Source organism: Ovis canadensis, chromosome 18 (assembly GCF_042477335.2).
Source record: "Ovis canadensis isolate MfBH-ARS-UI-01 breed Bighorn chromosome 18, ARS-UI_OviCan_v2, whole genome shotgun sequence".
Lineage (NCBI taxonomy): Eukaryota > Metazoa > Chordata > Mammalia > Artiodactyla > Bovidae > Ovis > Ovis canadensis.
The window spans coordinates 60,045,594-60,072,730 of record NC_091262.1 but is presented as its reverse complement, the minus strand read 5'-3'; the positions used below and the strand labels follow the sequence as shown (position 1 = coordinate 60,072,730).

The following is a 27,137-nucleotide window of genomic DNA, read 5'->3' as shown; positions in this document are numbered from 1 at the left end:
AAAACAAACGTATACTTACCAAAGAATGATGCTTTGATGAAAACAAAAACGGACGCTGAATTAAAGTTGGCGAGCTTAACCAAAAGGAGGGAGCTTAAATCTCAGACGAGACTTGCTGTTGTTCAGTCACTAAGTCATGTCCAACTCTTTGCAACCCAAGGCATCCCTGTCCTTCACTATCTCCCTGAGTTTGCTCAAACTCCTGTCCATTGAGCCGGTGATGCCTTCCAACCTGCTTATCCTCTGTCACCTGCTTCTCCTCCTGCTCTCAATTTTTCCCAACATCAGGGCCTTTTCCAAAGAGTTGGCTCTTCACATTAGATGCCCACAGTATTAGAGCTTCAGCATCAGTCCTTCCAATGAATAGTCAGGGTTGATTTCCTTTAGGATTGACTGGTTTGTTCTTCTTGCAGTCCAAGAGACTCTCAAGATAGCCTCTTGGTAAGAAGAGACTTACTGAACCAAAAAGGAAAAAAAAAAATAAAGACATAAGGAAATGGAGTGCAAAGGGCTCAAGTGGGCAATGCCAAAGCACAGTGTAATCAAAATTGCCAAAAACCAAAAAGAAAAAGAAAAAAATTTAAAGCAGTTAACAGAGACACAGAGAAACAAGGCTAGTAACTGTAGCACACTTCTCAATAAACTATGCAAGCCAGAAGATAATGGAGACACATCTTTAAAGTACTGAAAGAAAAAGATAGCAGATTTATTTACCCAGCAAACACTAAAAACTGAAACCAAAATAAATTTTCAGAAAAATAAAAATTAAGAGAAGTCATTACCAACAGAGTTAAAGGAAGCTCTTCAACCAAAGGGGAAATGATACTAGATGGAAATTTGGATCTACCCAGAGAAATGAAGGGCACCAGAAATGTTGAATAAATGAGTTAATGGAAAATGCATTTTTTCATATTTTTGGCTTAAAAAATAATGGTTGGTTCAAGGCTAAATAATAATCGTTTGTGGGAAGATGTAACGTGTGTGGGCTTCCCTGGTAGCTCAGCTGGTAAAGAATCCTCCTGCAATGCAGGAGACCCAGGTTCAATTCCTGGGTTAGGAAGTTCCCCTGGACAAGGGATAGGCTACCCACCCCAGTATTCTAGGGCTTCCATGGTGGCTCAAATGGTAAAAGAATCTGCCCGCAATGCCAGAGACCTGGGTTTGATCCCTGGATTGGGAAGATCCCCTGGAGGAGGGCATGGTAACCCACTCCAGTATTCTTGCCTAGAGAATCCCCATGGACAAAGGAGCCTGGCATGACTACAGTCTATGGGGTCTCAAAGAGTTGGACACAACTGAGTGACTAAGGACAAGCACATAACATGTGTAGATTCTCCTGTAGATGGTTTGTTTAGGTTTCCATATTAACTTTAACTTTTAAAATGAACTTTCCAGATCTAGGAAAAAAAAATATTTCTTGGTATTTTATTCAGAGTATATTAACTTTGTACATTAATATGGGGAGAACTATCATCTTTATGATATTTCTTAGCCAAGAATGTAGGAGGTCTTTCAATTTTTTCGCGTCTACTCTGTGTTTCTCAGAAGTGTCTTATAGTTTTGTTTAGGTAGATTTTTGTACATCAGTTTGGAAACCTAAATCTTAAATATTATGAACTACTGACTTATGAAAATGAATTAGAAATATAGACCAACTACCTCTGAAAATAAAATACAAATCAAAGGGGAAATGTGGGGTTAATTTTATAAAGCTTGATTTACATGATTTTTTCAAAGAAAAAAATATTTTTAATATAAGGTGAGCATTTATAAAGATAAATGAGGCGATTAACAACTATAATAAAATAGAAGAAATGTAAAATGCACTTTATAACTTTGAATGAGCCATTTTCTTTTAGTTGGTCTTTTTTCTACTAATATTAGCAACTTCGACACCATTTTTCTACTTTTTCTACCAGTTACTGAGAGAATGGTGTTGAGGTTTCCAAATATAATTGTGGTTTGCATCTTTCTCCTTTCAGTCCTATCGGTTTTTGCCTCAAATATGTTCAAGATCTGTTTTTGGTGTACAATCAATATTGTTAAGTCTTTTTTGATGAACTGACCCTTTCAACACTACATACTGCTCTTGTGGGCCTCCCAGGTGGCTCAGTGTTAAAGAATCTGCCTATCAAGCAGGAGACGTGGGTTTGATCCTTCGGTGGGGAAGATCCCCCGGGGAAGGAAATGGCACCCACTCCAGTATTCTTGCCTGGAGAATCCCATGGACAGAGTAACCTGGTGGGCTACAGTCCATGGGGTTGCAAAGAGTTGGACACAACTTAGTGACTAAACAGCAGCAGCAGCAGCTGCTCTTGTGATATCCGCACTGTCTGATATTAAAATAGTCATTCTGGCTTTATTTCTTTTTTGTCAGTGTAAAGGATTACTGGAATTAAGGCACTAGAGGTAGTACAGTGGAAATATATAAAGTGGCTGTTAGAGTGAAATATTTGGCTTTTGGATTTAGGATAGGTTGCAGATATTAGGAAAAAAACAAGGGCATACCATGCAGGTGAATAGCTGATGGAGAATAGATGGATTTATTTTTATTGGTATTTGCACAGTGTATATTTTTTCCATCTTTAACTTTTAAGCTGTATCTATCTTTATATTAAAAGTGGGTTTCCTTTAATCAGCATATAGTTAAATATTAATTTTTAATCAGTCTTTAAATCTGTTTAGATCATTCATATTTAATTATTGATATTATTGGATTATAATCTATTACCTTGTTATTTTCTCATTAAATATTTTTATGATTCCTATCTCCATTGTTAGCTTATTATTTAACTTATTTTTAAAATACTTTGTTAGTTAACCTAGGGTTTATAATTTACATCTTTATCATTGTCTACCTTCAAATATTATGCTGCTTCATGTGCAAGGTAAAAATCTTACAACTGAATATTTATAATACCTCCCTCCCAATTTTTGTGCTATTTTGGTCACACATTTCCTTTATATATGCTATAAACCCACAATAACGTGCTACTATTTTTACTTTATACAGTTAATTATCTTCAGAACAAATAAAAGAAAAATGTCTCCTATATCACTTTATTTTAACCATTTCTTAACATATTCATTTTGCTGTGTAGATGCCAATCTTTTTCTGCTGTCATAGTCCTTTTGCCTAAAAAATTTCCCTTAACATTTCTTATAGTGCAGGTCTGCCATAGTGAATTACCTTCATTTTGTCTACCTTAAAAAAAATTCTTTATTTCTCTCTCAACTTTGAAATGGAGATATGAAGCCTAATTTCCTTCTTCTGGGGTATGGGCCACACGTAGTAACTTGCTACTAACAAGTAGAATCAGATGGAAATGACAGTGCGTGACTTGGGAGTTGTTTAGTTGCTTCATTGTGTCTGACTCTTTCATGACCCCATGGACTGTAGGCTGCCAGTCTCCTCTGTCCATGGGATTTCCCAGGCAAGAATACTGGAGTAGGTTGCCATTTCCTCCTCTAGGTGATCCTCCCAACCCAGGGATTGAACCCACGTCTCCTGCTTGGCAGGCAAATTATTTACCACAGAACCACCAGGGAAGCCTGTGACTTGACTCTGTCCTAAAGTCATTTTGACTTCTCTCTTGCTGTCTTTCTCCAAAGTGGGTGACAGACCCACCATTCAAAGTCACTCCTGAATTTCTCATACAGAAATTTGGTGCTAAGAAATCTGTGTTAAGTCACTAAATTTGGGGATATTTGTTAAGCAGCAGTATATAATAGTGGAGTTCTCAGGGTTTCCTGGATCTGATGCTTTCACTGTTCGATAGTGGTTTGGCTTTCACTAGTTTTGGAAATTTTTTGGTCGTCATCTTTTGAAATGTTTCTTTTGCCCCAGTCTCTCTCTATTCTTCTTTAGGGGTTCCAATTACATGTATATTAGACTCCATGATATTGTTCTACGGTGGTTGGATGCTCTATTTTCAGTTTTTAAAACTTGCAAAATTGGCCTCATCATGCCATCCTTGTCACCAATTCAAGCTGAGCAGCACCCCCTTCTCTGAGGGACTCCACAGGGATGTACCTTTAAGCTCCTAAATTTTAATAATTTCAAACTTTTCTCTTTGTTCCCATAGCTCTAGAGGGGTTAGCTATTTCCCAAATTTCCTAACAGTGTGATAGATTATTGTTTTCTTGTTATCCTTTCAGTTAATTAACTTATCATACGTAACAATTTCTATTAAAATTTTCTCTGTTGAAGTAGCAGTATGTTTTCTTAACCTTGAATGAATCACAGATCAGTATGGGAAGTCCTAGTAAACCAATCCTCAAAGCTGGGGTTTTGGATTGATTGTAGTGCTGAGCTTCTTGCTAATAGAAAGTGGAATGTTGTGATCTGTTGCATGCTATGGCAACACAGTCAACTTTACTCCAACTTCTTTGATCATGGAAACTTTTGTTGGAAAGAAGCATCTTATAAGACTGGTATTCAGCAGAGCAAACTTTGGGAAATGCTGGCTTCACCATACTTTTCTATCCAGTGTATCCTCCCTAAACATATCATGGCATGTTAAAGTTGCTGCTACTGTTTTACCTAAATTGAGAATTTGTACTCATCATTTGAGCCTCAAAATCCATGTTTTATATCAAGTGCTTGGAGCTTTTCCTGATAATGAATCCAAACACCTCTAATTGGTTGTATTGCTTTATACATACCTCCAATAAGATTGTTGTCATATTGTATCATAGTTGTTTTTTTACATATATGCCTCACCCATGAGAACTAGAACTTTTTGAAAGATACTCCTTGCCTGATTCATCTTTGTACCTTCAAACCTGGTCAGAGTGCCTGGCATACAGCTGGTACAATTAATTTTATGTGTGTCTTTCATGAGAAGGTTTTGGAGGCTAGCTGTGCTTATTCATTAAGGAAAATTTGAGCACTTTGAATTTGCTGTTCCAGGAGAGAATAAACAGACATGCTTCATTATTTGAAATGAATGGTTTATAGCATTCTTACTATGTTGTACAATTTCCCTTCAAGAGTAGGAGCTTTTGTTTTTCCATTTTACAAATCTGTTCAACTTAGGCAAATAAATTCAACTCAACAAGCATATATATACTGAGCTTCAGGAATAGCTTCAGGATAGTAGGCTTCAAGAAGCCTCCTGATAACAGGCTTCAGGAGGGAGTAAGAAAAGTTCCTTGGAAGAAGAAATAATGCACGAGAGTTAATTTTCAGGTATTAGCTAAATAATCAATACTATAAGTGGTAGTCTACATATTGAAATAGAGAATTTATATACAGATCCAAAGGCCATCAATCAATTCTATATTAGAGGTTCAAGGGAAAAAGTAAAACTCTAAATTTCAAAATCAGTGATGGCAAAGAAAAGGATGCTGCTGCTGCTGCTAAGTCGCTTCAGTCGTGTCCAACTCTGGGCGACCCCATAGACGGCAGCCCCTCAGGCTCCTCTGTCCCTGGGATTCTCCAGGCAAGAATACTGGAGTGGGTTGCCATTTCCTTCTCCAGTGCATGCATGCATGCTAAGTCGCTTCAGTCGTGTCCGAGTCTGTGCGACCCTATGGACAGCAGCCCCCAGGCTCCTCTGTCCCCAGGATTCTCTAGGCAAGAATACTGGAGTGGGTTGCCATTTCCTTCTCCAAAAGAAAAAGATGAGCAGTATCTTATTAAAGATGGTATTCTTATACAAATCAAGTTCCCAAATGTGTTTCATACCAGTGTCCTGAATATTGGGGGAATAAAAGAAAGACCTCACATCTAGATGAAAACAAATGATCTGGAATTGGTTGCTAATATGTTACCAAACAGAAACTAGTTACCTCATTAGAATGATTCTCTAACAAGAGAACCAAAGGCAGAGAAAATATGCTAACATAGCAAAGAATCCTGAATTTAGGTTAAATATGAGGATGAGTGGCTTGAATGAGAAGGTTGCTTAAATTTGGGATTAGATATTGTGAGATCTTTCTATCTGACATCTCTAGACATAGGCTGGATTATAAACTGTATATCTTGCTGTGAACAGGGACCAGACAAGACTACTGAAGATCCTATCAAGCCTGATGCTCTTTGAAAATGAAAGCCTAATTAAGAGCCTCCCTAGGGAGAAGGCAGGGTTTCCCTTGTAGCTCAGTTGGTAAAGAATCTGCCTGCAGTGCAAGAGACCGGGGTTCAATCCCTGGGTTGGGAAGATCCCGTGGAGAAGGAAATGGCAACCCACTCCAGTATTCTTGGCCTGGAAAATCTCATGTACAGGGGAGCCTGGTGGGCTGCAGTTCATGGGGTCGCAAAGAGTCGGGCATGACTGAGCGATTAACACTTACTTAGGGAGAAGGCAATGGCACCCCACTGCAGTACTCTTGCCTGAAAAATCCCATGGACGGAGGAACCTGGTGGGATGCAATCCATGGGGTCGGGAAGAGTCGGACACGACTGAGCAACTTCACTTTCACTTTTCACTTTCATGCATTGGAGAAGGAAATGGCAACAGCACTTCAGTGCTCTTGCCTGTAGAATCCCAGGGACGGGGGAGCCTGGTGGGCTGCCGTCCATGGGGTCACACAGATTCGGACACGACTGAAGCGATTTAGCAGCAGCAGCAGCAGGGACAGGTCAAAGGCTTTTTAAAAACCCCTATTGCTCTTAATCCCAGTTCCTTGGTGCCTTATTCCTTTCCTTTCATTCAGACTACTCTAAAACTGAAGAATACACTTTGTGCAAGTTTCCATCTCTGCTTCTTCTAAAGGCATTAGATTATTAGAACATTAAATCCTTCCTCCCTTATCTCTATACTGACAATGTTTATTGTTCAAGCGTAACAGATTTTAACACTAAAAACTTTCTAAACTTTTTTCTTCAATTGCACAGGACAGACTTTTAATGTTAGACTTTGTAATACTACAAACTAAGCATCTTTTAACAAAGTTATCTGATAAGTAACATTTTGTCAATTTTCAATTTGGATTTGTATATTCTGATTTCAGAGATTGTGTTGCATGCGATTGCTTACTCGGGTTAAATTCCTGTTGGGATCATCTTGACAGTGTTTCCCTTTATTGAAATAGTTTTAGGATGAGTGTCTCTATCCTATTACCCAGAGAAAAACAACTGATTCATCAGTTTTAAAACTTGACAGAATTACTTTGCAGATCTAACATTCCCTTGATAATAAATGAGGCATAAACATTTTTGTTTTATATCTTCTTCCTCTAATGAAAAATTAGTGATGTTAATTTGAATATTGGTGAAAATATTCTATCCAGTTATGACAATTCTATGTGGAAAAGTTCTCAATATTTACAAACAATCGTTGGCAGCGCTGCATCCCTGACGAGCGATCTTTCTCCAGGCCACTCCACAGGGCCATGTTAAAATTTTAACTTTTAATATGGGACTAAATCACTAACATTTAACTATAAAAGTTTTCTTTAGCAATACTCATCATTAACATCTGGGTCAAGGCAGACTTCACGAAGCTAACCCTCTTTGGATACGAATTCCAATCTCCAGTGGAAATACTGTGGCCAGCCTCACGTAGGTCGGCAATCATCCGCTCGCGGTCCTCAGCGGAACCTGATTGGGGCAGATGCTTGTCAGTCACACAGAGGGTCCTCAAAGCCTTGGTCTAAAAGAGACGCAGTGTTTTGACATCATCGCGGAGCGACAGAGGCGATGGAGGGAGGGGTGGGTTGTGAGCGCACTTTGGTGCTGGCTGGGGCAGCCTCAGAAAGTGTCATGGCTGCAGCCGCTGAGCTTAGTCGCCCGACGATCGGTGACAGGAGCCTGGAGCGGAGCTGCAGCCCCAGCCTCTCCCGAGAGATAGTCTGCGAAGTCTTCCGCTCCTTGCATAACCTGGCTGGACAAGTGAGTGATGTTCTGTGGAGTAGGGGTCTGGGAACCGGCCTGCCCCTCCCCCCATTTTCCCTTGCGCGGAGGCAGGGGCCACCGGAGGCCTGCAGGGTGTGGGAGCCGGCTGGAGTAGCAGAGGCCGGGGGAGGAGCTTGGGCCGGGTACCCTGTGGGCTGAATGAGGATGGCCGCGCGGGTTAGATCCTGACCGGTGACAGGTTAGGTTTGCAGCTCTTCTCACCAAGAGTGAATGAGGCTAGTGTAAGTGAAAACGCGGCTCGGTAAGAAACTGGCTTGGAGAGAATGGATACGGAAGAGCTGCTCTGATGGTTTGGGAGGCGCCTGGGGCCTCAGGATCGTTTTTCCTCCAGTTCATTCATTGTAGAAATTGATAGGTTCGTAGGGCCTGAGATTTCTGGAATAGCGCTCTCTCCGCCTCTTTAGGGTGATTTGCTCTTATGAGTCACTTGCTTTTGTTTACTTTTTTCCTTCTGGCCGTAGCTTACATCTCTTCCCCTTTAAAACGAGGAGGAAGAGAAAAAGAATTAACCTAAACTGTTTGTAGCATAAAGTTGGCTGAGTTACCTTTGGTCGATACAGCTTACATCACAATTTGTTTAACTCGTAATTCAACTATTTATTAGTTTAACTGGCTGGTAAATAGCTTTTGTCGAAATGTCATAATAAAATGGAGCTTAAATAAAGGTACTTCTTGCACTGAAAGCACTGTTTACTGATGTAAATGCAAAGCAAATTTTAAATGAGAAACAGCTTGAAAATACGTTTATCTGCTTTCAAAAAGAAATGTTTTTAAAAAAATCTTGGACTTAGGCGTTTGCGTTGAAGATAACGGTAACTTCCTTTATGAAAATAGAGTGTTCGTGAAAATTATTTTTAAAAGCCTTGGGTAGATGGTGAATCAGTCTTTGAAAAGGTTATTTCAGTATTTTAAAAAAATTCAGTGTTTGTCCTGACGTACAGAGAGCATTGGTCTTAAACATTCATTTTGGAGTAATGGGATGATTATTAATAGAGTCAGCTAAAAGTTATAACTTTTAAACTCATTAGTTTCTCAAGGACTTAGAACTTTTATTTATGTATTTTTTAAGACTTAGGGTAATTATTTCAGTCTGAAGACTCAAGACCTGTAAATGGTTTAAAAGTTGGAGAACTTTCTATGGCGTGGACATTGGAACTTCTTTTTTTAATCCTAATATCAAGATTTAAAAAGTTTATATGCACCTAAAGTTTACAAAAGTACCCCCTCACCACTGATGAGATACTTTTTAAAAACGTTAATTTAAACCTATCTTTTGAAATAGTTTGCATACTGAATTTTTAAAACTCATTTAAAAATTTTAAACATTCTGACATTCTGTAGGTAAAAATAGTGATGTGGTTAAAATTTACTTATGTCACCTGCCAAAAATATTTAGAGAGTAAATATTTGTTTAGTTTTCATGACAGAGTAAAGGGGCCATAAATAAGACTAAATAAGATTGTCAAAAAATAAGATTGTCTCATCAATTAAATGCTAGCCAATTTGGTGATACTCTTTATATTTTGAGATGTACTGTTAAAGATACTGAAAGCCAGAGTACTATACTTATAAAATTGTTCCTGGTGGAAATAACTATTTCCTTTTGAAACAAGATTAAGGAATTAAAAAAAATCTATGTTGTAAAATGCCTAGTTCCTTCTATATATTATCATTGTGTTATTAGCTCTCCTTAATAGGAAACATAGAATCAGATGTTAAAATTTTTCTAGCCCAGATTTTAAGTTTATTGACTACTGATTTTGCCTCTGGTTGCTGCGTTTTACTAAGCTGAAGAAATATTTATTGTTAACTTGGATTTTTATATTAATGTAATAAAGTTTTTACTGAAATGTGTATTTTAAATAGTTCATATTAATGACAGACTAATACCTTTTTGACTGAATGGTTTACAAGTTCTATAGGTAAAAATGCACAGAATTCATATATTACTAATAGGGAATTTGTTGAATAATAGTTGGATGTATTGGGGATAGTTTTAAAGTTAATTTGTGGCATTGTTATGTGGTTTCTTCAAAGACCAAGTATCTTGCACTTGAAAGCTTATGTAATTCTGCTAAATTGAAATGAGAATATAATCCAGACATTCAATTTAATTTCTATAAGTTATTTTCTAGAAAATTTGATGCTTTGCTTTGGTTGAGGATTTGCCTGCGTTATCCCCAAACTGTATTTGTAAGTTTGTTATAATCAATTATAGATTCCTTTAGAACTGTAAAAGTATAGTGATGGGTTACTTCCATGCATAAGCTGTTGAAACCTTTATAAGCACTAAAAAATAGAAATTAAGATTAATATGATTTTCTTAATATAAAACCTTAGTTAAAATAACAAACTAATTTTTGCCAGTGCATCCTACACAAAACTTCTTTACACTTGTCTAATATGGACTTTAAATATTTCTGGTCAAAGGGTGGTAAATTTCTGTCATACAGCGTTCATACGTATAGTGCCTTTTGGGGAACTTTGGATCTCTTTGGTACAGTGATTCATTTTTTTTGTTTTATTATAATCACAGTTCATAAGATCTTAACTAATAGAACACTTGTCCTTATTTTGTAGAAAATATGACTAATTTTAAATAAATGATTTCTGAAAAAATAAGAGTTAACTTGATCCTGTGATGCAGGATATATGCCATAACACACGTGTCCCTAAAACTGTTTATGGTGATTCACTTTTATTCACTTGAAATACTAAAAATGGAGGCTTTCCCTCTGAAATGTTGACTCATCTTGGTATTAATTTTATATTCAGGTTTGTGGTAGTTTTCTATGTATAACTTTATCGTAATAGGCCATACATAGCCAATTTAGGAGAAATTTTCATGAACTCTTATATTGTACTAGAAAATACTGTTTAGCAGTGAGTCTGACCTTTCCATCCAGTCTTTGGCTGTTTATTTCACTATTGTGGAAAAACATTTGTTTTTAAATTTCAGATTTCCACAGCTAAATAATAGTTTAATTTTTATTTGAAGTAAACATATGCTGCCATGTAGCTTCAGACTTTATAATATATATGAATATGAATGTATGAGTTGATTTTTAAATTTAAAAAATTGGTTAAAATTGAAAACAATGAAAATGTGATTCGGAAGACATCAGAGGAATGATATATCTGTTACATATTTATGTGCATATTTAACAAAAACAAATGCAGAAATTATGAAATCAAAACTTTCATAAATGTACCTCCCCCTGTATTTAATGTTCTTAGCTAGAAGCAGTAGGATTTTGAATAGGGCAAGCATTTGTTGGCCCCTATCCAAAAGTTTTTAGATACTGAATTATTAAAAAAAAAAAAGCCTCATCTTTTCATCTTTCCTGGATAGTTTTACCTGTGAGATGGTCCCATTACACAGACCCAAGAAAAGAATTAGAGATGTCATCTGCTTTTTTCTGAGAACTGGACCTTTCTTGCCTTTTTGGAGTGGTAACTAGGTAGAGCACTTTTATGTATCATTAAAAACTTGAGAACTTTGAGCTAAATGGCATGTTATTCTATAGAAATCTTATTTTTGTGACAATCCCATATGTACAGCTTAATCATGTAATTTTTGTGATATTGCTGGTTTGCCCCTTTAAAGCTTAACCTCAGAGATGATGTGGTGAAAATTACAATCGATTGGAACAAGCTCCAGAGCCTCTCGGCATTCCAGCCCGCTTTTCTCTTTAGTGCACTTGAGCAACACGTTTTATATTTACAGGTAAATTTCTTGTTAAAAATGTTAACTCGATACTGAGACTAGAAATTAATTGTAGCTAAATTGTACACTGGAGTATTTGTAGGTTCTGTCTTAACACCTTATTAATACTGTTATTAATAAAAGGTTACTTCAGCCAGATTGGATCCAAATCTTTAATTTACATAGTGATCAGGACAGTTACAGAAATATAGCCGAATGGGCTGCTGTGGGTGTGACAACTGAATGAATGCAGTTCTATTCGATTCCAGACTTGCACTGAAAATTCAATACAGTTGCATCTATGGTGGGTTATAATTAAGCAATAAGACACGGCAGGTGTGTGTCATGCTATGATAATGATTCCATGCCTTGGGTGAGTTTGGAGGCTCATGGAGTGCTTTCAGTGGTTCAAGAAGTGGCATTATCCCAGCATGACACATCCTGGAGTGTCTATTGCAATTAAACAGTTTCAGCATAGTTTTTAAAAAGAAAGTAATTTCTGTGACATTAATGTCTCATATTAGTAAGTAGCCAGTCACTATTTTATGATCTTAAGAGTTTAAAATAATTCATTCTTTATATTAAAAGTCAACACTGAATTGTTAATCTATAATAGTATTGCTATATTTTAAAAAATATTTCAGTTCAATAACCAAACAGTATTATGACCTTACTAGTTTCCAGCTGAACATATTTGCAGTTATTATTGATAGACATTTACAGTTTATCTCTACTCAAAGTATAAAATATGAAGTGTCATAAAGGTTTGGATTGGTCAGTTTAGTGCCATTAAGATAAGGATTCAGAAGAATTTTTGGTATAGCAGACAAAGGAAGCAAAATTGTAGGTATGAAAAAATAATTGGAACTTTGACAAGTGCTGGTATGTTTTGATTAGTAGGGTAGACAATTTTCAGCCCTCTATTCAGTGACTTTTGGGGAAATTTTAACTGTTTCATGTTAAAAGTAATAGTTAACCATAGTTTTGAAGGGTGGAAGCAATGAGCTATAGGACTCAGTTGAGGCCTAATTTTGTGTGAGTGTGTTGGAGGGGATTGTAGTATAATTTACATGATAGAGTTGTATTCCCCACTAGTATTGTAGGCATCTACCTCTTTCAGCTATGGCTCTTGGTAATGTTTTTCTTTTTTCCTTGTTCATTTTCTTTTTAAAAATTTAAATTCATGACCCAAGAAGATATCTTGTCATGTCAGGAAAAGCCTGAGTGTTCACTCAGCATAACACCTATATATTTCATGTCTGTGCTCTCTCATTCACTTTGGCCAACTGCAGTTTCAAGTGGAGAATCTCCAGTGATACAGTGCTAATGCAGGGCTTTGCTGAGTGAGAGCACTGGCTCTTGTGTTAAGGAGGAAAAATACTAAGCCTTAGTGTTCTGAGGAGGCATTTGAATGACATGTTAATTAAGTGGCATTGGTGCCAGAGGCTGAGGCTTTGATTTGGCACAAAATAAAAGATGAGTGACAGAATGATTCCCTCAAAGAAAATTTTAAATTTCCTCAGGTTTTCTTTCTCTTTCCTTTTTTCTTTAAATAGATTTATAGCAAATGATATTGGTCACAATAATAGAGAACAGCAAAAACACTTACATGTGGTCAGATCTATGTATGATGCCAACCTTTTATATTTAGTTAATTGATACTGAATATTGCTTTTACTTAGCTGAAATTTATATAAATATGGTAAATGTGATTAATTTTGATCAGTTTGAACCTCAGCAGATGGAATTGTGTTCTTCTCAGCCTTTTTTAGCAAAACTTCAGCCTCTGATTAAAGAGGAGAATACAACTGTTGTTGAAGAAATAGGGAAAACAGAAACAGGGAACAAGAATGAAGTAAATGCCAACTTTCCCACTGGAGACCTGGAAGAGGAAGAAAAGCGCAAAGACGGTGATTTAGGAGATGTGAAAAAGACACAGATCCATTTTGATCCAGAAGTAGTTCAGATAAAGGCTGGAAAAGCAGAAGTAAGAAGTTGGGTTCTGGGGGGCCAAGGGAGTATTTTTTTAAAATTTTCCTATGTTTGAATTAAGATGCATATACTTATTGTTTGCAGATTGACAGACGAATATCTGCATTTATTGAAAGAAAGCAAGCTGAAATCAATGAAAACAACGTCAGGGAATTTTGCAATGTTATTGACTGTAATCAAGGTAACTACCTAGAAGAAGTTAATTTTTGTAGGATTTTAATGATTTTTTTTTTAATGGATAACATTAAGAACACAGTTTAATTATTTCACAGGTTTATTTGGAAACTAAGACAGCAGAATTTTCTTCTGTTTAATAATAGAGTGTATTGCAAAATGGTTTTAATTTTGGTTGTACAGAAATCAGATGCTAACTTAAAAAGGCAAATGTTTACCACAGGTGAAGAGATTGTTGTAAAGTTCCTTTAGGAAATGAAGATAACGTATGGATGACCGGGTTGCTCAGTCACACTAGTAAGAAGGAGCTGAGCTATATACATTTTAAGTCTAAAGGTACTTATGAAATTATATTAATTCATGAAGTTAAACTTAGTAAAGTTAATACTCCTCAAGAGGGAGCAGTTTTCTCACCACTCTTTAGCTGTTTGAAAGGCTTTATGTCATGATAAAACCAATTTGTCATCAAGACTGTGGCATCTTATGCTTCTTCCGTTTCTTTCAAACTGTGCATACATTTGCTGGTTTTCATCAGAATCTCCTTTCCTCTTCACATGATGCTATAGTGTATTTACAGATCTGCAGGTATGCTGCAGAATACAAAATTGCAAAGCACTGGCATAGATCATATTCAGGCATCACAGTAATAATCAGAACAAGTAGTTCTTAGAAAAAATTATGGAGAAGCGTTCCTAATTGGGATGAGGCATTTTCTTGTTGCCTCTAATATCTCTTGACTAATTATTATGAATACTGAATTGTCAGATGAACCTAGAATTGGCTCACACCACACTGGTGCACTGATTCTCTTCATAGTGAAGTAATAGCAGGCTCAAGGTGGGTCCTAAATTCAGCCTTTCCTATTATTAACATTATACACGCGTATCTCTAGATTTGGTATATTTTACTGTTAGCTTTTCAGAACAGGTGCAGCCGTGGCAAAATCTCAGGTACGACAATCAAGCTGCAAGCAACCCATGAGAAAGGGTTTGTTGAGGGAGCAAGCACATGTGTCACTAATGTTACTCCTCTGTTCTCCCTGCTAACTCTATTATTATAAACCACCAGGGGATAGAAATTGACAAGAATTGAAATGCTCAGCAGGATTCCTTGGCCCATTCAATCCCTTGCTGGCTTCCAAACAGTGCTGGGAAGAATTGCTGTGGAGAGTGACTAGCACTCATACATTCAATGTCTTCACACCATGCTGAATTTCTCTCTAATGGGTCAGTTAATCTATGTATTTGGAATATAGCTCTGGAATGGATGATAGCTTCTTTTTTTAACCCTTAGCCCCGTGAAATGGTAGAAAGAGAATGGAGAGGTGATGGCCCTTTAAACATATTTTGAGGTTTCAAAAAGAAAAAGAAAATGACTCTGTTTGGTATCTATATATAAAAGATAAGCAAGTTTGGAATTTTATTCCCACAGTTTGTGTCAGTAGCAGCACTATCTCAAAGAAACTTAGACTGAAAAAATTCAGGTGTATTATAATGTGTTCCTTTCAGGACCTCTCAGTTGACCAACATACATACATTAGGTTTTTTTTAAAAGTCAGATTCCCTAGGGAAAAGAACTTTCTTTCAGTATCTTTTAACCATCCATTTTTATTATAAAATAATCAAGGGGAATTTTTTAGGAAATTTACTGCAGTACATGGTCTTACTTAACATCATTTTAAAGATTATTTTATGTTTATATATTAACATCATTCCAACTTTTCCCCTAATTTATTTGTTGATATCTAACTTGAAAGAAATTATACTTTTCCTCTTAGAAAAAATTTGCAACCAATTTTCACATGGTATCCTTCTTAAAATTATGTTTTCTGAAAGAGGTAGTCAGGAAAGACATAGATAGCTTTTGTGTTTAGGGATTTTTAAAAAATGAGCGTCAAAAATCTAGGCAAGTGTAAAAGTATGTGTTGTAGGTCTTTTTTGTGTGGTATTCTGAAATACAAATGTATTAAATGCATAATCTTTTATATTTGGTGTTCCCTAATTAGATGAGCAGTCAGTGTCACAAATGCTGTATTTTTTATATTTGAGTAAAAATACTGATCTTTGCTTATTTCTATGTTGAAATTGAATAATATCTCTTTAGATTAGACATTTTTAACTTTCTATAATATATAAATTATTTTCTCCAAAGACACAGATGGTCTTTAGGAATGTTGGTATTTGTTAAAAATTAAATTATGCCACTGAATGTTGAGGACTTTTCTGTATATAAATCGGACATTAGATACGATTAGATGTTGTCTGATTATGACTATGAATAATATATGCATTATTGAAGGGTTATCAAAATGTACATTTGAAGTTAAGAATATACTTAAACTTATCTAAATTCTTCTTAGAAAATAGTTGTGCAAGAACTGATGCGATTTTTACTCCTTACCCTGGGTTTAAAAGTCATGTAAAAGGTAAGTATCCACCACATAATATTTTCATCATTGACAGAAGCTTATTCTTAATTATAAGCAAAATGGAATAGAAATTACTTTCCTATCTAAATTTTATTTATTTATTTTAAAAAATCTTGCCTTTCTTCCTACATGTGTTTGTGATATGAAAAGAGTATATAGTACTATTTGGGAGAGAGAATTTATGAGTTTTGAAATGTAAATGTAATAGACTCAAAGCTTTTGAACTTAGTTTCTAGAGTTGTGAATACATATGGACCACAGACTAGATCTGAAGGAATTCAAGGGTCGGGTCATAACCCTAACAGCATGCTCCGAGACTGTGGTAATCAGGCTGTAGAGGAACGGCTACAGAATATCGAGGCTCACTTGCGACTGCAGACGGGTAAGCAGAGTGCTTGGCAGTGCCCACAGTGTACCTTTGCAGGTGGTTAAAGAAATCCCAATTCATTTAGTCACCTAATTTTCACTGAGGGCTTATCATGTACAAAACATTGTTCTGATTGGTAGAAAAATGAAGAAAGCATAGTCCCTGCTCCTAAGGACTTTACAGTTCATGTGGTTGGGTTCCTCTTCCTCCCCTTACACTTCTGTCAATTTCATAACTTAACCCTGGCCATCTCTCTCATTCTTATCACACACTGTGCTAGGTACAAAGTATTAAAAGGTGTGATCCTCGTCCTTTAAGATTTTCCAGTGAAGACAAGCATATAAATAAAGACCTGCCATTGGGGAAGTGACTAACGTTTATTAAGTGCCAGTCACTCTGAAAGTGTTATACATATATCAATTCACTTAATAATTTTTAACTACCTTGTGAGGTGTTGGTGCTGTTACCCTTGTCAGATAAAGAAACTGAAGTTCTGGGAACTCAAGCAGCATGCCCAATGTAGTAAGTGGAAACTAGAAATCAAACGTAGAACTTAACGGCTAGAAAGCCTCAGTATCCTTCCCCATTTAGTCATCAGATCCTGTCAATTCTATCTTATAAATATCATTATGCACAGAGGCACAAAATATGGTTCAGGGAATTTCTAAATCCAGTCTAGCTGGTGTATTTGTGGATGGAGGTAGAAGATAATAAGAGAATGAGTAAACCATTGAGGATAATAAGAGATACGCATTAAAATTAATTCTCCCAGAACTAATTTAAACTACAACTGTACAATAGGATTGACTGGTTTATTAAATCTAATGGTATCCAGTAGCTAATTTTGAGAAGTACCTGTTGAATGCCTACTATACGCAAAGCACTGTTTTAGACAGGAGGGATACTGAGATGATGTAATCGCAGTTCCTGGCTTCGAGGACTTCATAATCTATGGAAGAAAGATTAATAGTGATGGGGGATGTTAAAGGAAGGTTATGGTGGGGCTCAAGGAGCCTCTTTGTGAAGAGATTCAGGCAGTGCTTTGTTGATCCAGTGAAGCTTGAACTGGTTCTTGAAAGGTACAGAGGTGCAGCAGAGGACATTCTAGGGAAAGGGAGCAGCAGGAGCAAAGTCAGATGAGTAAGTTATTCATTTTCCTTTATTCAAGAGCGGGAAAAACCAAGCTCCTAAAAATTAGAAGTTTTCAGAAAAAAACATATGTCTAGAGTTTTTGTATTTAACAAGTTGATATTTTGGATGTGAATATTAATTGCATAATGATTATCTAATGTATTTATTCATCAGTACATATTGAGTGCCTGTGCAGTCTGTGAACTGCTGCTTCCTAGGTCTGTGCAGTGCACAGGCTGCACAGCCATACCCAATGAACAAAACAAAAAAGTTTGCCTTCTTAGAGCTTATATTATTAGAGTGGAGAAACAGGCAATATATAAGCAAAATATATAGAATGTCAGTGGGTTTAGACAAAAATAAGGGAGGGAGTGTTGGGTAGGGGGAAGTGGTAGCTCTGGTATTTTTTAAAGAGCAGTCACAGAAGGCCTTACTGATATGGTAACTTTTGAGCCAAGGCCTGAAGTTGGCAAGAGCTAGCCTTGTGAATACAGAGGTAGAGAGAACCACAAGTGCTGAAGCTATAAGAGTACTTGGCCTAGTTGAATAACAGAAAAAAGAGATCAAATAGCTGAAATGGTATGTGGGGACAATGTCCAAATTGTATAGGACCTTGTAGACTACTGTAAAAGTTTTGGTTTTTAATGTGAGTGAGGTGTGAAGGTGTTGGAAGGTTTTGAGCAGAGAACTAACACTATCTGAATTACATTTTTAAAGAATCATTGGCAGCTGTGTTGTGAACAGACTTTAGGCATGCAAGGCAGAATCAACTAGACCAATTTGGAGGTTATGATAATCCAGAGCGAGGTGGTACTTTTGACCAGAATGTTTGCATTGGAGGGTGCTGAGGAATGGAAGAACTTGGGATGTAATCATAGCCTTGAAATCTCAGTAACCTTAATTTTACCAATCCCCTCCCTAGAAAGTTAAGAATTATGGTAAAGCTCCTTTTTATAAAAAGTTCTTCTCAGTTAAAGGAGAAAACATGGCATGTAAGGAGAGGTTTAAATTGAAGAAAATATGACATATTGCAACCACTGAATTGTCACTTGTCACTATGCATTTTTCTCCTCCTAAGTAAGTATCAGAGTCTGTCAGAGATACAAGTTGTTTTGTGTGGGAACTATGAAATATCTTATCAAGTGAACTTATCATTAAACAACATGCCTAGCAACATAGGAAGCATAAATAGGGCTTGGGGAGAACCGTGGTACAATAATATATCCCATAGTGTATAATATGAAAATGTTTGCTAAAGATTTCATTCTGTTTTACTCCTGTTAATTTATTTTCTTAAGTTTAAATAGTTCCCATTCTTTTGCATAAGTGTCTTTGCATGGTATTTTAAGGATAAAACTGTAAGAAGAATTATCCAATAATATCTCAGTTTCTTTTAATGTATTTAGGTGGTCCAGTGCCAAGAGACATTTATCAGAGAATTAAAAAACTTGAGGACAAAATCCTTGAATTGGAAGGCATCTCTCCTGAATATTTTCAATCTGTAGTAAGTATAAGTGTCTTTAAGAAAAAAATAAGTGTTATTTTAGGATTCTTTTATCATATAACAGATCTGCTGTGTGCAAAAAACTGTTTTAATAGTTCAGTGATGAATGAACATAGTTCTGAGTAAAGAGTTATCTAGTTCTTTAAAGATTGAGATTTTTAATGTTATATTATGGACATAATTTTTTTGAAGAGTTACGTCATGGCACATTACCTAAATTCTCAAATTTAAGCCATTTTTTGTGGCATAATAAATCAGCCTGAATAGCCCTATTGCTCTGAACTTGCTGTCTTGTAAAACAGAGGCTTCCTCTGGGGCCTTGTTCTCCATTATCCCTCTGCCTCTTTAATCTCTCTCTCTGTAGACTTTCTGAAAGACTAGTCTTCATTTTTCTCCTTTTCCAAGAACACTAAAAAACAATCTGTGCTGAAAGTATCTTTGTCATATTAGCATCTTTCAGACAACTGATCCTGGGCTCACTGTGTTATTTTCCTCCGTCTTCTGGGGTGATTATACATAACACCTGCCTTTTTTTGCGCTTTGTGTGTGTGTGTTTTGAAGCAATGCCATATTTGAAAGAACTAAAGTAAAAGTGAACTAAATTTTTAAATTTACTAAATTTTTAATGAAATTTACTAAAACTCCTATTTCTGAAATATTATGTAAAGTAACTCAATTAGCATGGTGAAACTCAATAAGTCACTGGTGAAAACAGGATTACTGTAGGAATAACAGTGATCTTTCCAAAGTTTCAAGTTGGTATTAGAGTAAGATACAAAAAAGGAATATTTCCAGATGAGGAAGGTAAGTCAAATAACCAGAGAGAGCAGTGAATCTTAAAGCTCAGTCATTTTAGAGAGTTTTAGTGATTTACTTCCCTCCAATATAAAATGAGGCTGATTAAAGTACTGAGGGCTGAAGCAAGGATTAGATGAGATAATGCCAGTCAGGCACCTAGCATGCTGTGTAGCGCAAGGTAAAACCTCAGTAAACATGAGCATTTATTTAATTTCAGAAACCATTTAGAGGTAGCTGTATAAACATGGGTAAGTTGTACAACTCCTCTGGCCTTCTCCTCTAATTTGAGATTTGTTGGTGGTTCTACATAATTGCAAAGTCCTTTCCATCTTGAAGATTTTCCTTTGCCTCTTCCTAGGAAACTTCATAGAGATTGTATGCCTTTTCCTACAGTAACACACCATAAGTTTTTCCCATTCAAGCTGCCTTCACTAAGAAATCCTTAGACAGGTTATTTTTTCTAGTTCATTTTCATATCTTGTTAATATAATTCTTGTTAACAATAGAACTTATCTTAAAAGAGAGTATTATAGAATTACATACCTTCAGTGGATCTTGGCCCTTCAGTCTTTCCTTTTTCTCTCTGATTCGGATTTTAAAAGCTTAACATATCTCTGTTACTAAATTTAATTAACAAAAGAACAACCCCTTCAAATCATAATCTTATTTTGAGGGATTCTTTATACACAGGGTAGAATGTTTAGTTAAAGAGGTAGAAATAGATTATAGAAGACCTTAAAAGAAATTTAAGCTTTACATGCTGTGAAAATTTTTGAGCAGGGAAATGACTTGTGCAAATGGTAGAAGGTTCATCTGATATAAGATGAATGTTCTATAAGATATATGAAAAGGGAGAGACTAAAGAAGAAGAGAGTATTATACCAGCTTAAATGTGAAATGTGATCCTGAAACAAGGACGTGAGAGCAAGAATAGAAAAGGTTAGTGCCATCGACAGTAGGAAAGAAAAGTTGGCGAAGACTGATAATTAATTGTGTAGCAAGAATGAGTCCAGTCTTTGCTTAGAAAAATAATACTATCATTGGTAGAAATAAAATCTGGAGGAGGAGGTATTTTGGGAGGAAATGTGGACTTATAGTCAGCAGGATATGCAGTTAGAAGTATCAGGTAAACTTTTGAAGATGTAGGTAGGACTTAACACTTGATATAATTGGGAGAGACAATATAGACGTGATAGATAGAATGGGTAAGAACATTGAGACTGTCAGAGGCTCGAGGCCTGAAACTAACTTCAGAGGCAGGGAGTGTTATAAATGTAAACAGGATTGGCCTGTATGTGTGGGGTTGTCATACTTGTAATAAAACTAGTGCTTAAAAAATTGTTTTTCCAAATATGTTAAACAACATATATTTGATTAGAGGGATCATTTCTAGATTAGTATTTGAAATGACATATCCAAGTTAATAGCTACAAGCACAAAACACTGAAATGTTTAAACAAACTGGTTTTGTCCTTAAAACCTCTGAATATGTATGGTACAGACTCAAAGGCAAAGATTTCCCACCCTTCCATAACAGAGGAATGTCCCAGCTATAGGAGCTGCATTCCTTTCTCAGAATGGAACCAGCCCTAGACCTGTCCTTGTGTGTGAGAGGAGATTAACACACACCCTGCAGATGACATAGCACACTATTCACACTCTTACTTTCCTGTTGCTGAGAGCACTCATAATGGCAATTGCCTAATTTTTCATGTCTTTTCTGTAGACTCTTTTTTTTTTTTCCTATAGACTCTTGAAGAAGCTTCCAAAGGTAGAAAGTAAAGGAAAATTGAACCCATTAAATTTCCTAAGGATTGAACTTTTGTTAGCAATCAAATTTCTGAAAAGTTTTTAAATGAAATGTATCTAAATCCAGATTCACATGTAGGTAAATTCTGAACACAGTCGGATAGAGATTATCATGGGTAACCGTGCAGCACAGCATATGAAAAGGGAAACAGAAAAATGATATAAAATTATATTTGGTTCCTAAAAAAAACTAGCTTATGTAAAGTTCTTTTCATTTATGAAACAGACATAAAACTCCAAAAAAGTTAATGTCTATAAAGCAGGAATTACAACAAAGATTAGTATATGTTTAAACTTTTAATGTGGTAGTTCTAAAGATCTTTACCCTTCACATTCAACATGGAAAAATTTGAAGGTAGTAATGTTTTAAAATTTTTGAGTGCATTGCTTAACAGACCATTTAAAAGATACAATCTTTATGAGTATTTCCAGATATTTACTTACTGATTTTTAAATTATGACCCTGGAAAACAGTACGTATAACATTCTTCACGAGTAGATTTCCATAGCACTTTGTTCATTTGATAGCATTTATCACTTACATGTTTATGTGTCTGTTTTTCACACTAAATTTTTAGCCCCTGAAGGGCAGGAACTGTCTTGTTCATCTTTGAACACAGAATGTAGCAGGCATTACATAAATGTGCAAATGAATGGATAGGACTTGGCCGATAGTTAACTATGGGATTTTTAAAGGTATGTTGACTTTGTTTGAAAGCACTGATTAGATGGAATCGTAACTCTAGTCCGTAATGGTTAAGTCCTGGTTCTAAAGGGAAGCGTGGGGAGAAGGGAGCACTGAGTTAATTAAGTTTTTGAGAAAGAGAAACCTTGAATAGGTTTCTGTCTGGTGGCACTGTGAAAGCATGAGTTAGAGTTTGGAGTCAAAGTTCAGAAACATATCACTGCCCACGCCAGGGAGAAACGAAGGTCTGAAACAGGGCAGTGGGGCTAGAAGGGACGAAACATTAAAGGCACTCCCCCTGTCACCCTTGATAATCGGTTACCCTTTACAACTGATTAGAAATAAAGAAAGGGATTGGTCATGAAAGAGGTCTCCTTACCACTAAGTTTCCTCAGAGCATGGGTTTCTTTTAAGTCATTGAACCACTGATGGCCTTATTCTGATACTTCCCACTTTGGTTTCATGATACATTAATCTGATTGCTCAGTGACATGGAAACTGGCCATATTTTACAGGTTAAGCTGTTAGGAAAACAAGGGGAAGTATGTTTTCATCGCTGTGTCAAAAGCCACCTCTTGGGAAAGTTTGAGACTGAGTGGGCACCAAAATTGAGCCCTTACCTGCCCACAGGCCCCACAACAGTATCCTGCTCAGTTTGGCAAAAGAAGAAGCATGTTTATATAGGCACTTCCATATTTAATTATTCCAACACTTACCGATTTCCCACTTACTAGAAACTACTGATAAGAGGCATACCTCAGTATTCTTTGAAAACAGCTTTAAATCTTCATGGTTGCAGATGTTCACGAGAAAATTTTACTGCCTGTGTTGACAGTTTCTTTGTCAGATGTAGTAATGTACTAATATAATTTGCCATTCAAGGCCTTGTAGGTCTGTGAAACTAAGAACAAAGTCAAGCAATCATTTATTAGATCAGGGTTTAAAAAAACGCACAGCAGTATGTTGGTGAAAAATGTTATTAGCTTCAAGTAATAGAAATTTATACTCAAACTGACTTAAACAGTATGGAAATACTCTTACAACACAGGAAGTTCAACAGTAATACAGTCTTTACGGCAAATTAATTTATTGGGCTAAATCATGACTGTCAAAGAACTGAGCTCTTTCCCCTCTCAGCTCTGCTTGGTGCTGACTTTTTCCCCAGGCAGATGGTAAGGTAGCTACCGTGTTTTCTGGTGTCCTGTCCAGATGACAACAGCATCCGGAAGAACTGCCTCCTAGATGGCTTTCTCTTAGAAGTGAGGAAGTTTTTTCCAGAAGCTCTTCCCTAATTCCCAGCTGACCTCTCCTTAATTGCTGGCCAGAACTGGGCCCTTGCCTGTTGTGGTCACTGACAACCAGTGGAGTGGAATCATTAGTCCCCTGAGTCACATAGACAGTGCCCATTATAGTCAAGGGTGTATATGACTGTTTTCACCCTGCTGCCTGGTATTCCACATTCTGTTTCTCTCTGACTATTGCTTCACCTGCTCAATATCCTGGGATAGGAATGTTCTAAGAAAGGAATCTAAGTAGAAGATCCACAAAGCTCCTCTTACCATAATCACTAAGCTTCAGTACAAGGTGGAAATTAACAGCAAAAGTATAGTTGTGTATAGCCAGGGACAAGCATGTTGTTCTAACATTACCACTTATACTTTTAATACCATCTTTGGAGGGTAACTTCCAAAGTGGAAAAAAGCAGGTGTCAGTTACAGATAGTGCTCAGTGAGTTTGTGGGCTTTATTTCTGCCAGGGTTCTCCTTATTTTTGTTCACTCATCTATAAAGAAAAATTATTTAGATTTTCTAAGTATTGATTACTTTTTTTTACTTTTAATCTAGAACTTTTCTGGAAAAAGAAGAAAAGTTCAACCACCTCAAGTAAGTTACTATATTTTTATTTTGGTTTCTGAAATAGTTTGGTTTTATACCTTTCTTATTAATAAAAGTTTCTACTGTGGTTGCTTTTAGGTCATATCCTGGGATTTAGGACTGGAAAAAAAGGGCAGCATAAATTAATCTGTTATTTTAAGGGCATGGAATGACTCAGAAGGGTCAGATAACTATTAAAATCTATCCAGATGTTAACTGTAGAAGAAAGTATCAATTACAAAATGCTGAAAAATAATAAATGTTCAATTTAAATTTCATCTGCTTTCCTTCTGCAGATACCGCTAATTAGCATCTAAGTCAAAAAAGGTGTCTGGCAAAGTTAACTTTAGTCCACCCCTGTTCACAGTACTACTGTATTAACTGAATCTTTAAAATTTTATGTTTATCCAGTATTATCATTTCAACATTTAATAATTATTTTTTACAGGTTATACTCCACTTAGTTATTATAAAATATTGGTTATATTCCATGTGCTGTGCAGTATGTCAGTGTAGCTTATTTCGTACATAGATGCCTGTATCTGTTAGGCTCCTACTCCTATCTTGCACCTTCCCTCTCCCCACTGGTAGTTTGTTCTTTTTCCACATATAAGTGTTATCATACAGCAGTTGTCTTTTTCTGTCTGACTTGCTTCACTTAGCATATTACCCTCCGGGTCCATCTGTATGGTTGCAAATGGCAAAATTTCATTCCTTTATTGTGGCTTATTTTTGTATTTGTCCCAGATCTAGTGCAAAGGTATGGAGGAGGCCAGAGCATGGTGAGTGTAGGAACTGAGGTGGCTGCTCTGCTGTCCAGGATTTGGACTTTCTCTGTGGCTCTTCTGTTAGTGCCCAAAGCTCAACTCTAAGCTGCAGTGTGGAGTGGACATGCTGGGAGACAAACCACTGTGTTCCTGAGTGCTCTGACAGTGGCCACCTCCTTCCCACCCCAGTCATACTCTTGGCACCCTTTTCTGTTTCTGCGTAGCTGAACAGTCTTTTCCCAGTGTTTGTTTGGCCCAGATCTAGCAGGCTGTGGTATGGAGTGAAGAAGGCTGGCGGGGTTCACCTCTTTAGATTGAGAGATCTAGCAAGGCAGCATCTGCCAGTGCGAGGCTCTCTGCACCATGATTATTGGGAATCCAGCACAAGTGCTCCTCGCTGTAGAGTCTAGGCTTCACCCGCCCTTCTGTCTGTCGCAGTGGATTTCCCAGCAGGTGTGGGGGCTTGTCGCCCCTGTGCAGGACCCCAGGACTGGAATTCCCAGATTATGGCTTAGCCTGCTTGCTCCCTCCCCAGTGCCAGCGTTCCTCCCTTGGAAACCTTCTCTTCCTTACATATCCATCCCAGGGGCACAAGTTCTGACCTGATGTTTGGTTTTTTCTGTATTACCTGGTTTCGTAGAGATCTTTCTTGCAGCTTTGGTTGTATAATTCTGCCATTTCCAGTTAATTTTCTGTGATAGTTGTTCCACATGTATATTTTGATTGTTTGCGGAGGTGAGCTCCACATCCTTTGCAATCTTGATCCCCTTCTATTTTTAATTGTAAAACTTTGAAATTTGAGTGTCCACTTTTTTTTTTTTTAGATTAACTGTAATCAACTACCTTGGCTATCAAAAGAGAATTCCCAGTTACTTTAACCAATTAAACTAAAACTTTTCCTTTTTACTATTGACTATGAGAATAGGCAGTTGAAAAAATGTTTTTATGACCCTTTCAAAGTAGAAAAGGTCCAAGATAGCTTAGTCATTAGAAAATTAAGAAATTACGAAAAGTAAGAAATACTTAAGCCTTGTTGTTTTATGCCTTTAAATTTATAGCATAGTCAACATATATGGTTCAATTTAAAAATTATTCTCATGAGAGTTATTTACCATGCTTTTGGATATTTTATGTATTTATATAGTACATTTAGCAGGTTACCTTCATTAAAAGTCTTACTCGGCAATTTGTGTTATTGTTTACAGCAGAACTATTCACTGGCTGAACTTGATGAGAAAATTAGCGCCCTCAAACAAGCTCTGCTCAGAAAATCAAGAGAAACAGAATCCATGGGGACACGTCACCTTCCATGAAAAACTCCTCTCCTTCTCATTGTCATTTTATTTTTTTAGATATGTGTGTAACTTACATATCTATTTAATTAATTGCAGTGTTTTTATTAATAGTAGACTTACCTCTGAAATCAAGGTTCATTTTCACGTGAGTCCATTTTGTTGCAAGCAGTCTTCAAATATTCCAGTATACTTTAAGATAGTTAATGCGTTGAAAGTAGCATTGTTGGAATTTATTCCCTTCTGTTTTAAAGGAGGTATTTTGAAAATTGAAAACCTTAATTAGAAAGTACATCTTTGTGTGTATGTGTGTTTATCACAGAAAGGAAGATTTATTTTGAATAGTGATGTTTAAGACGACTTTGTATTTTAACGTTGATGTTAACCAGTTTTAGTTTAAAACAGTACTTTGTACATAGTAGGCATTCAATAAAAGTTTGAAATGAATTTTAAGTGCATATATTCTTTTCCAAGTGTCAATTTAATCTAAATAAACAGATCATACCTTTTAGGGGCTTCCCAGGTGGTGCTGCTGCTGCTAAGTCACTTCAGTCGTGTCTGACTCTGTGCGACCCCATAGATGGCAGCCCACCAGGCTCCCCCGTCCCTGGGATTCTCCAGGCAAGAATACTGGAGTGGGTTGCCATTTCTTTCTCCAATGCACGAAAGTGAAAAGTCAAAGTGAAGTTGCTCAGTCGTGTCCGACTCTCAGCGACCTCATGGACTGCAGCCTACCAGGCTCCTCCGTC

At 36.6% G+C, this 27,137-nt stretch overlaps 1 protein-coding gene and 2 long non-coding RNA genes across 10 annotated transcripts in view; 1 reads left to right on the top strand and 2 right to left on the bottom strand.

Annotated features, from left to right (window-relative positions):
- Positions 1 to 4,936: 4,936 nt before the first annotated feature.
- LOC138423153 (uncharacterized) lies at positions 4,937 to 23,356 on the bottom strand. Its single transcript, XR_011250148.1, has 3 exons — positions 23,212 to 23,356; positions 6,549 to 8,337; positions 4,937 to 5,413 (listed from the first exon to the last, which is right to left on the bottom strand). It is a non-coding gene; the product is annotated as an uncharacterized lncRNA (long non-coding RNA).
- On the top strand, positions 6,432 to 26,835 carry MBIP (MAP3K12 binding inhibitory protein 1). 8 transcript variants are annotated; one of them, XM_069558733.1, is made up of 9 exons: positions 6,432 to 7,837; positions 11,469 to 11,588; positions 13,330 to 13,554; positions 13,644 to 13,740; positions 16,093 to 16,158; positions 16,391 to 16,543; positions 19,066 to 19,163; positions 24,300 to 24,338; positions 26,302 to 26,835. In XM_069558733.1, the coding sequence occupies exons 1-9, from the start codon at positions 7,646 to 7,648 to the stop codon at positions 26,407 to 26,409; spliced, it is 1,098 nt and encodes a 365-aa protein (XP_069414834.1). In that variant the 5' UTR covers positions 6,432 to 7,645; the 3' UTR covers positions 26,410 to 26,835. The 8 variants fall into 8 exon arrangements, with proteins under 8 accessions (XP_069414834.1, XP_069414836.1, XP_069414835.1 ...); XM_069558734.1 differs by having other exon boundaries at positions 7,626 to 7,837; positions 26,305 to 26,835; XM_069558735.1 differs by lacking the exon at positions 16,093 to 16,158 and having other exon boundaries at positions 7,506 to 7,837.
- Positions 26,302 to 27,137, bottom strand: part of LOC138423152 (uncharacterized) — a 95,163-nt gene continuing 94,327 nt past the window's right edge. The window contains exon 4 of the long non-coding RNA XR_011250147.1: positions 26,302 to 26,631. This is a non-coding gene — a long non-coding RNA (uncharacterized lncRNA). The remainder of the gene's footprint in view (positions 26,632 to 27,137) is intronic.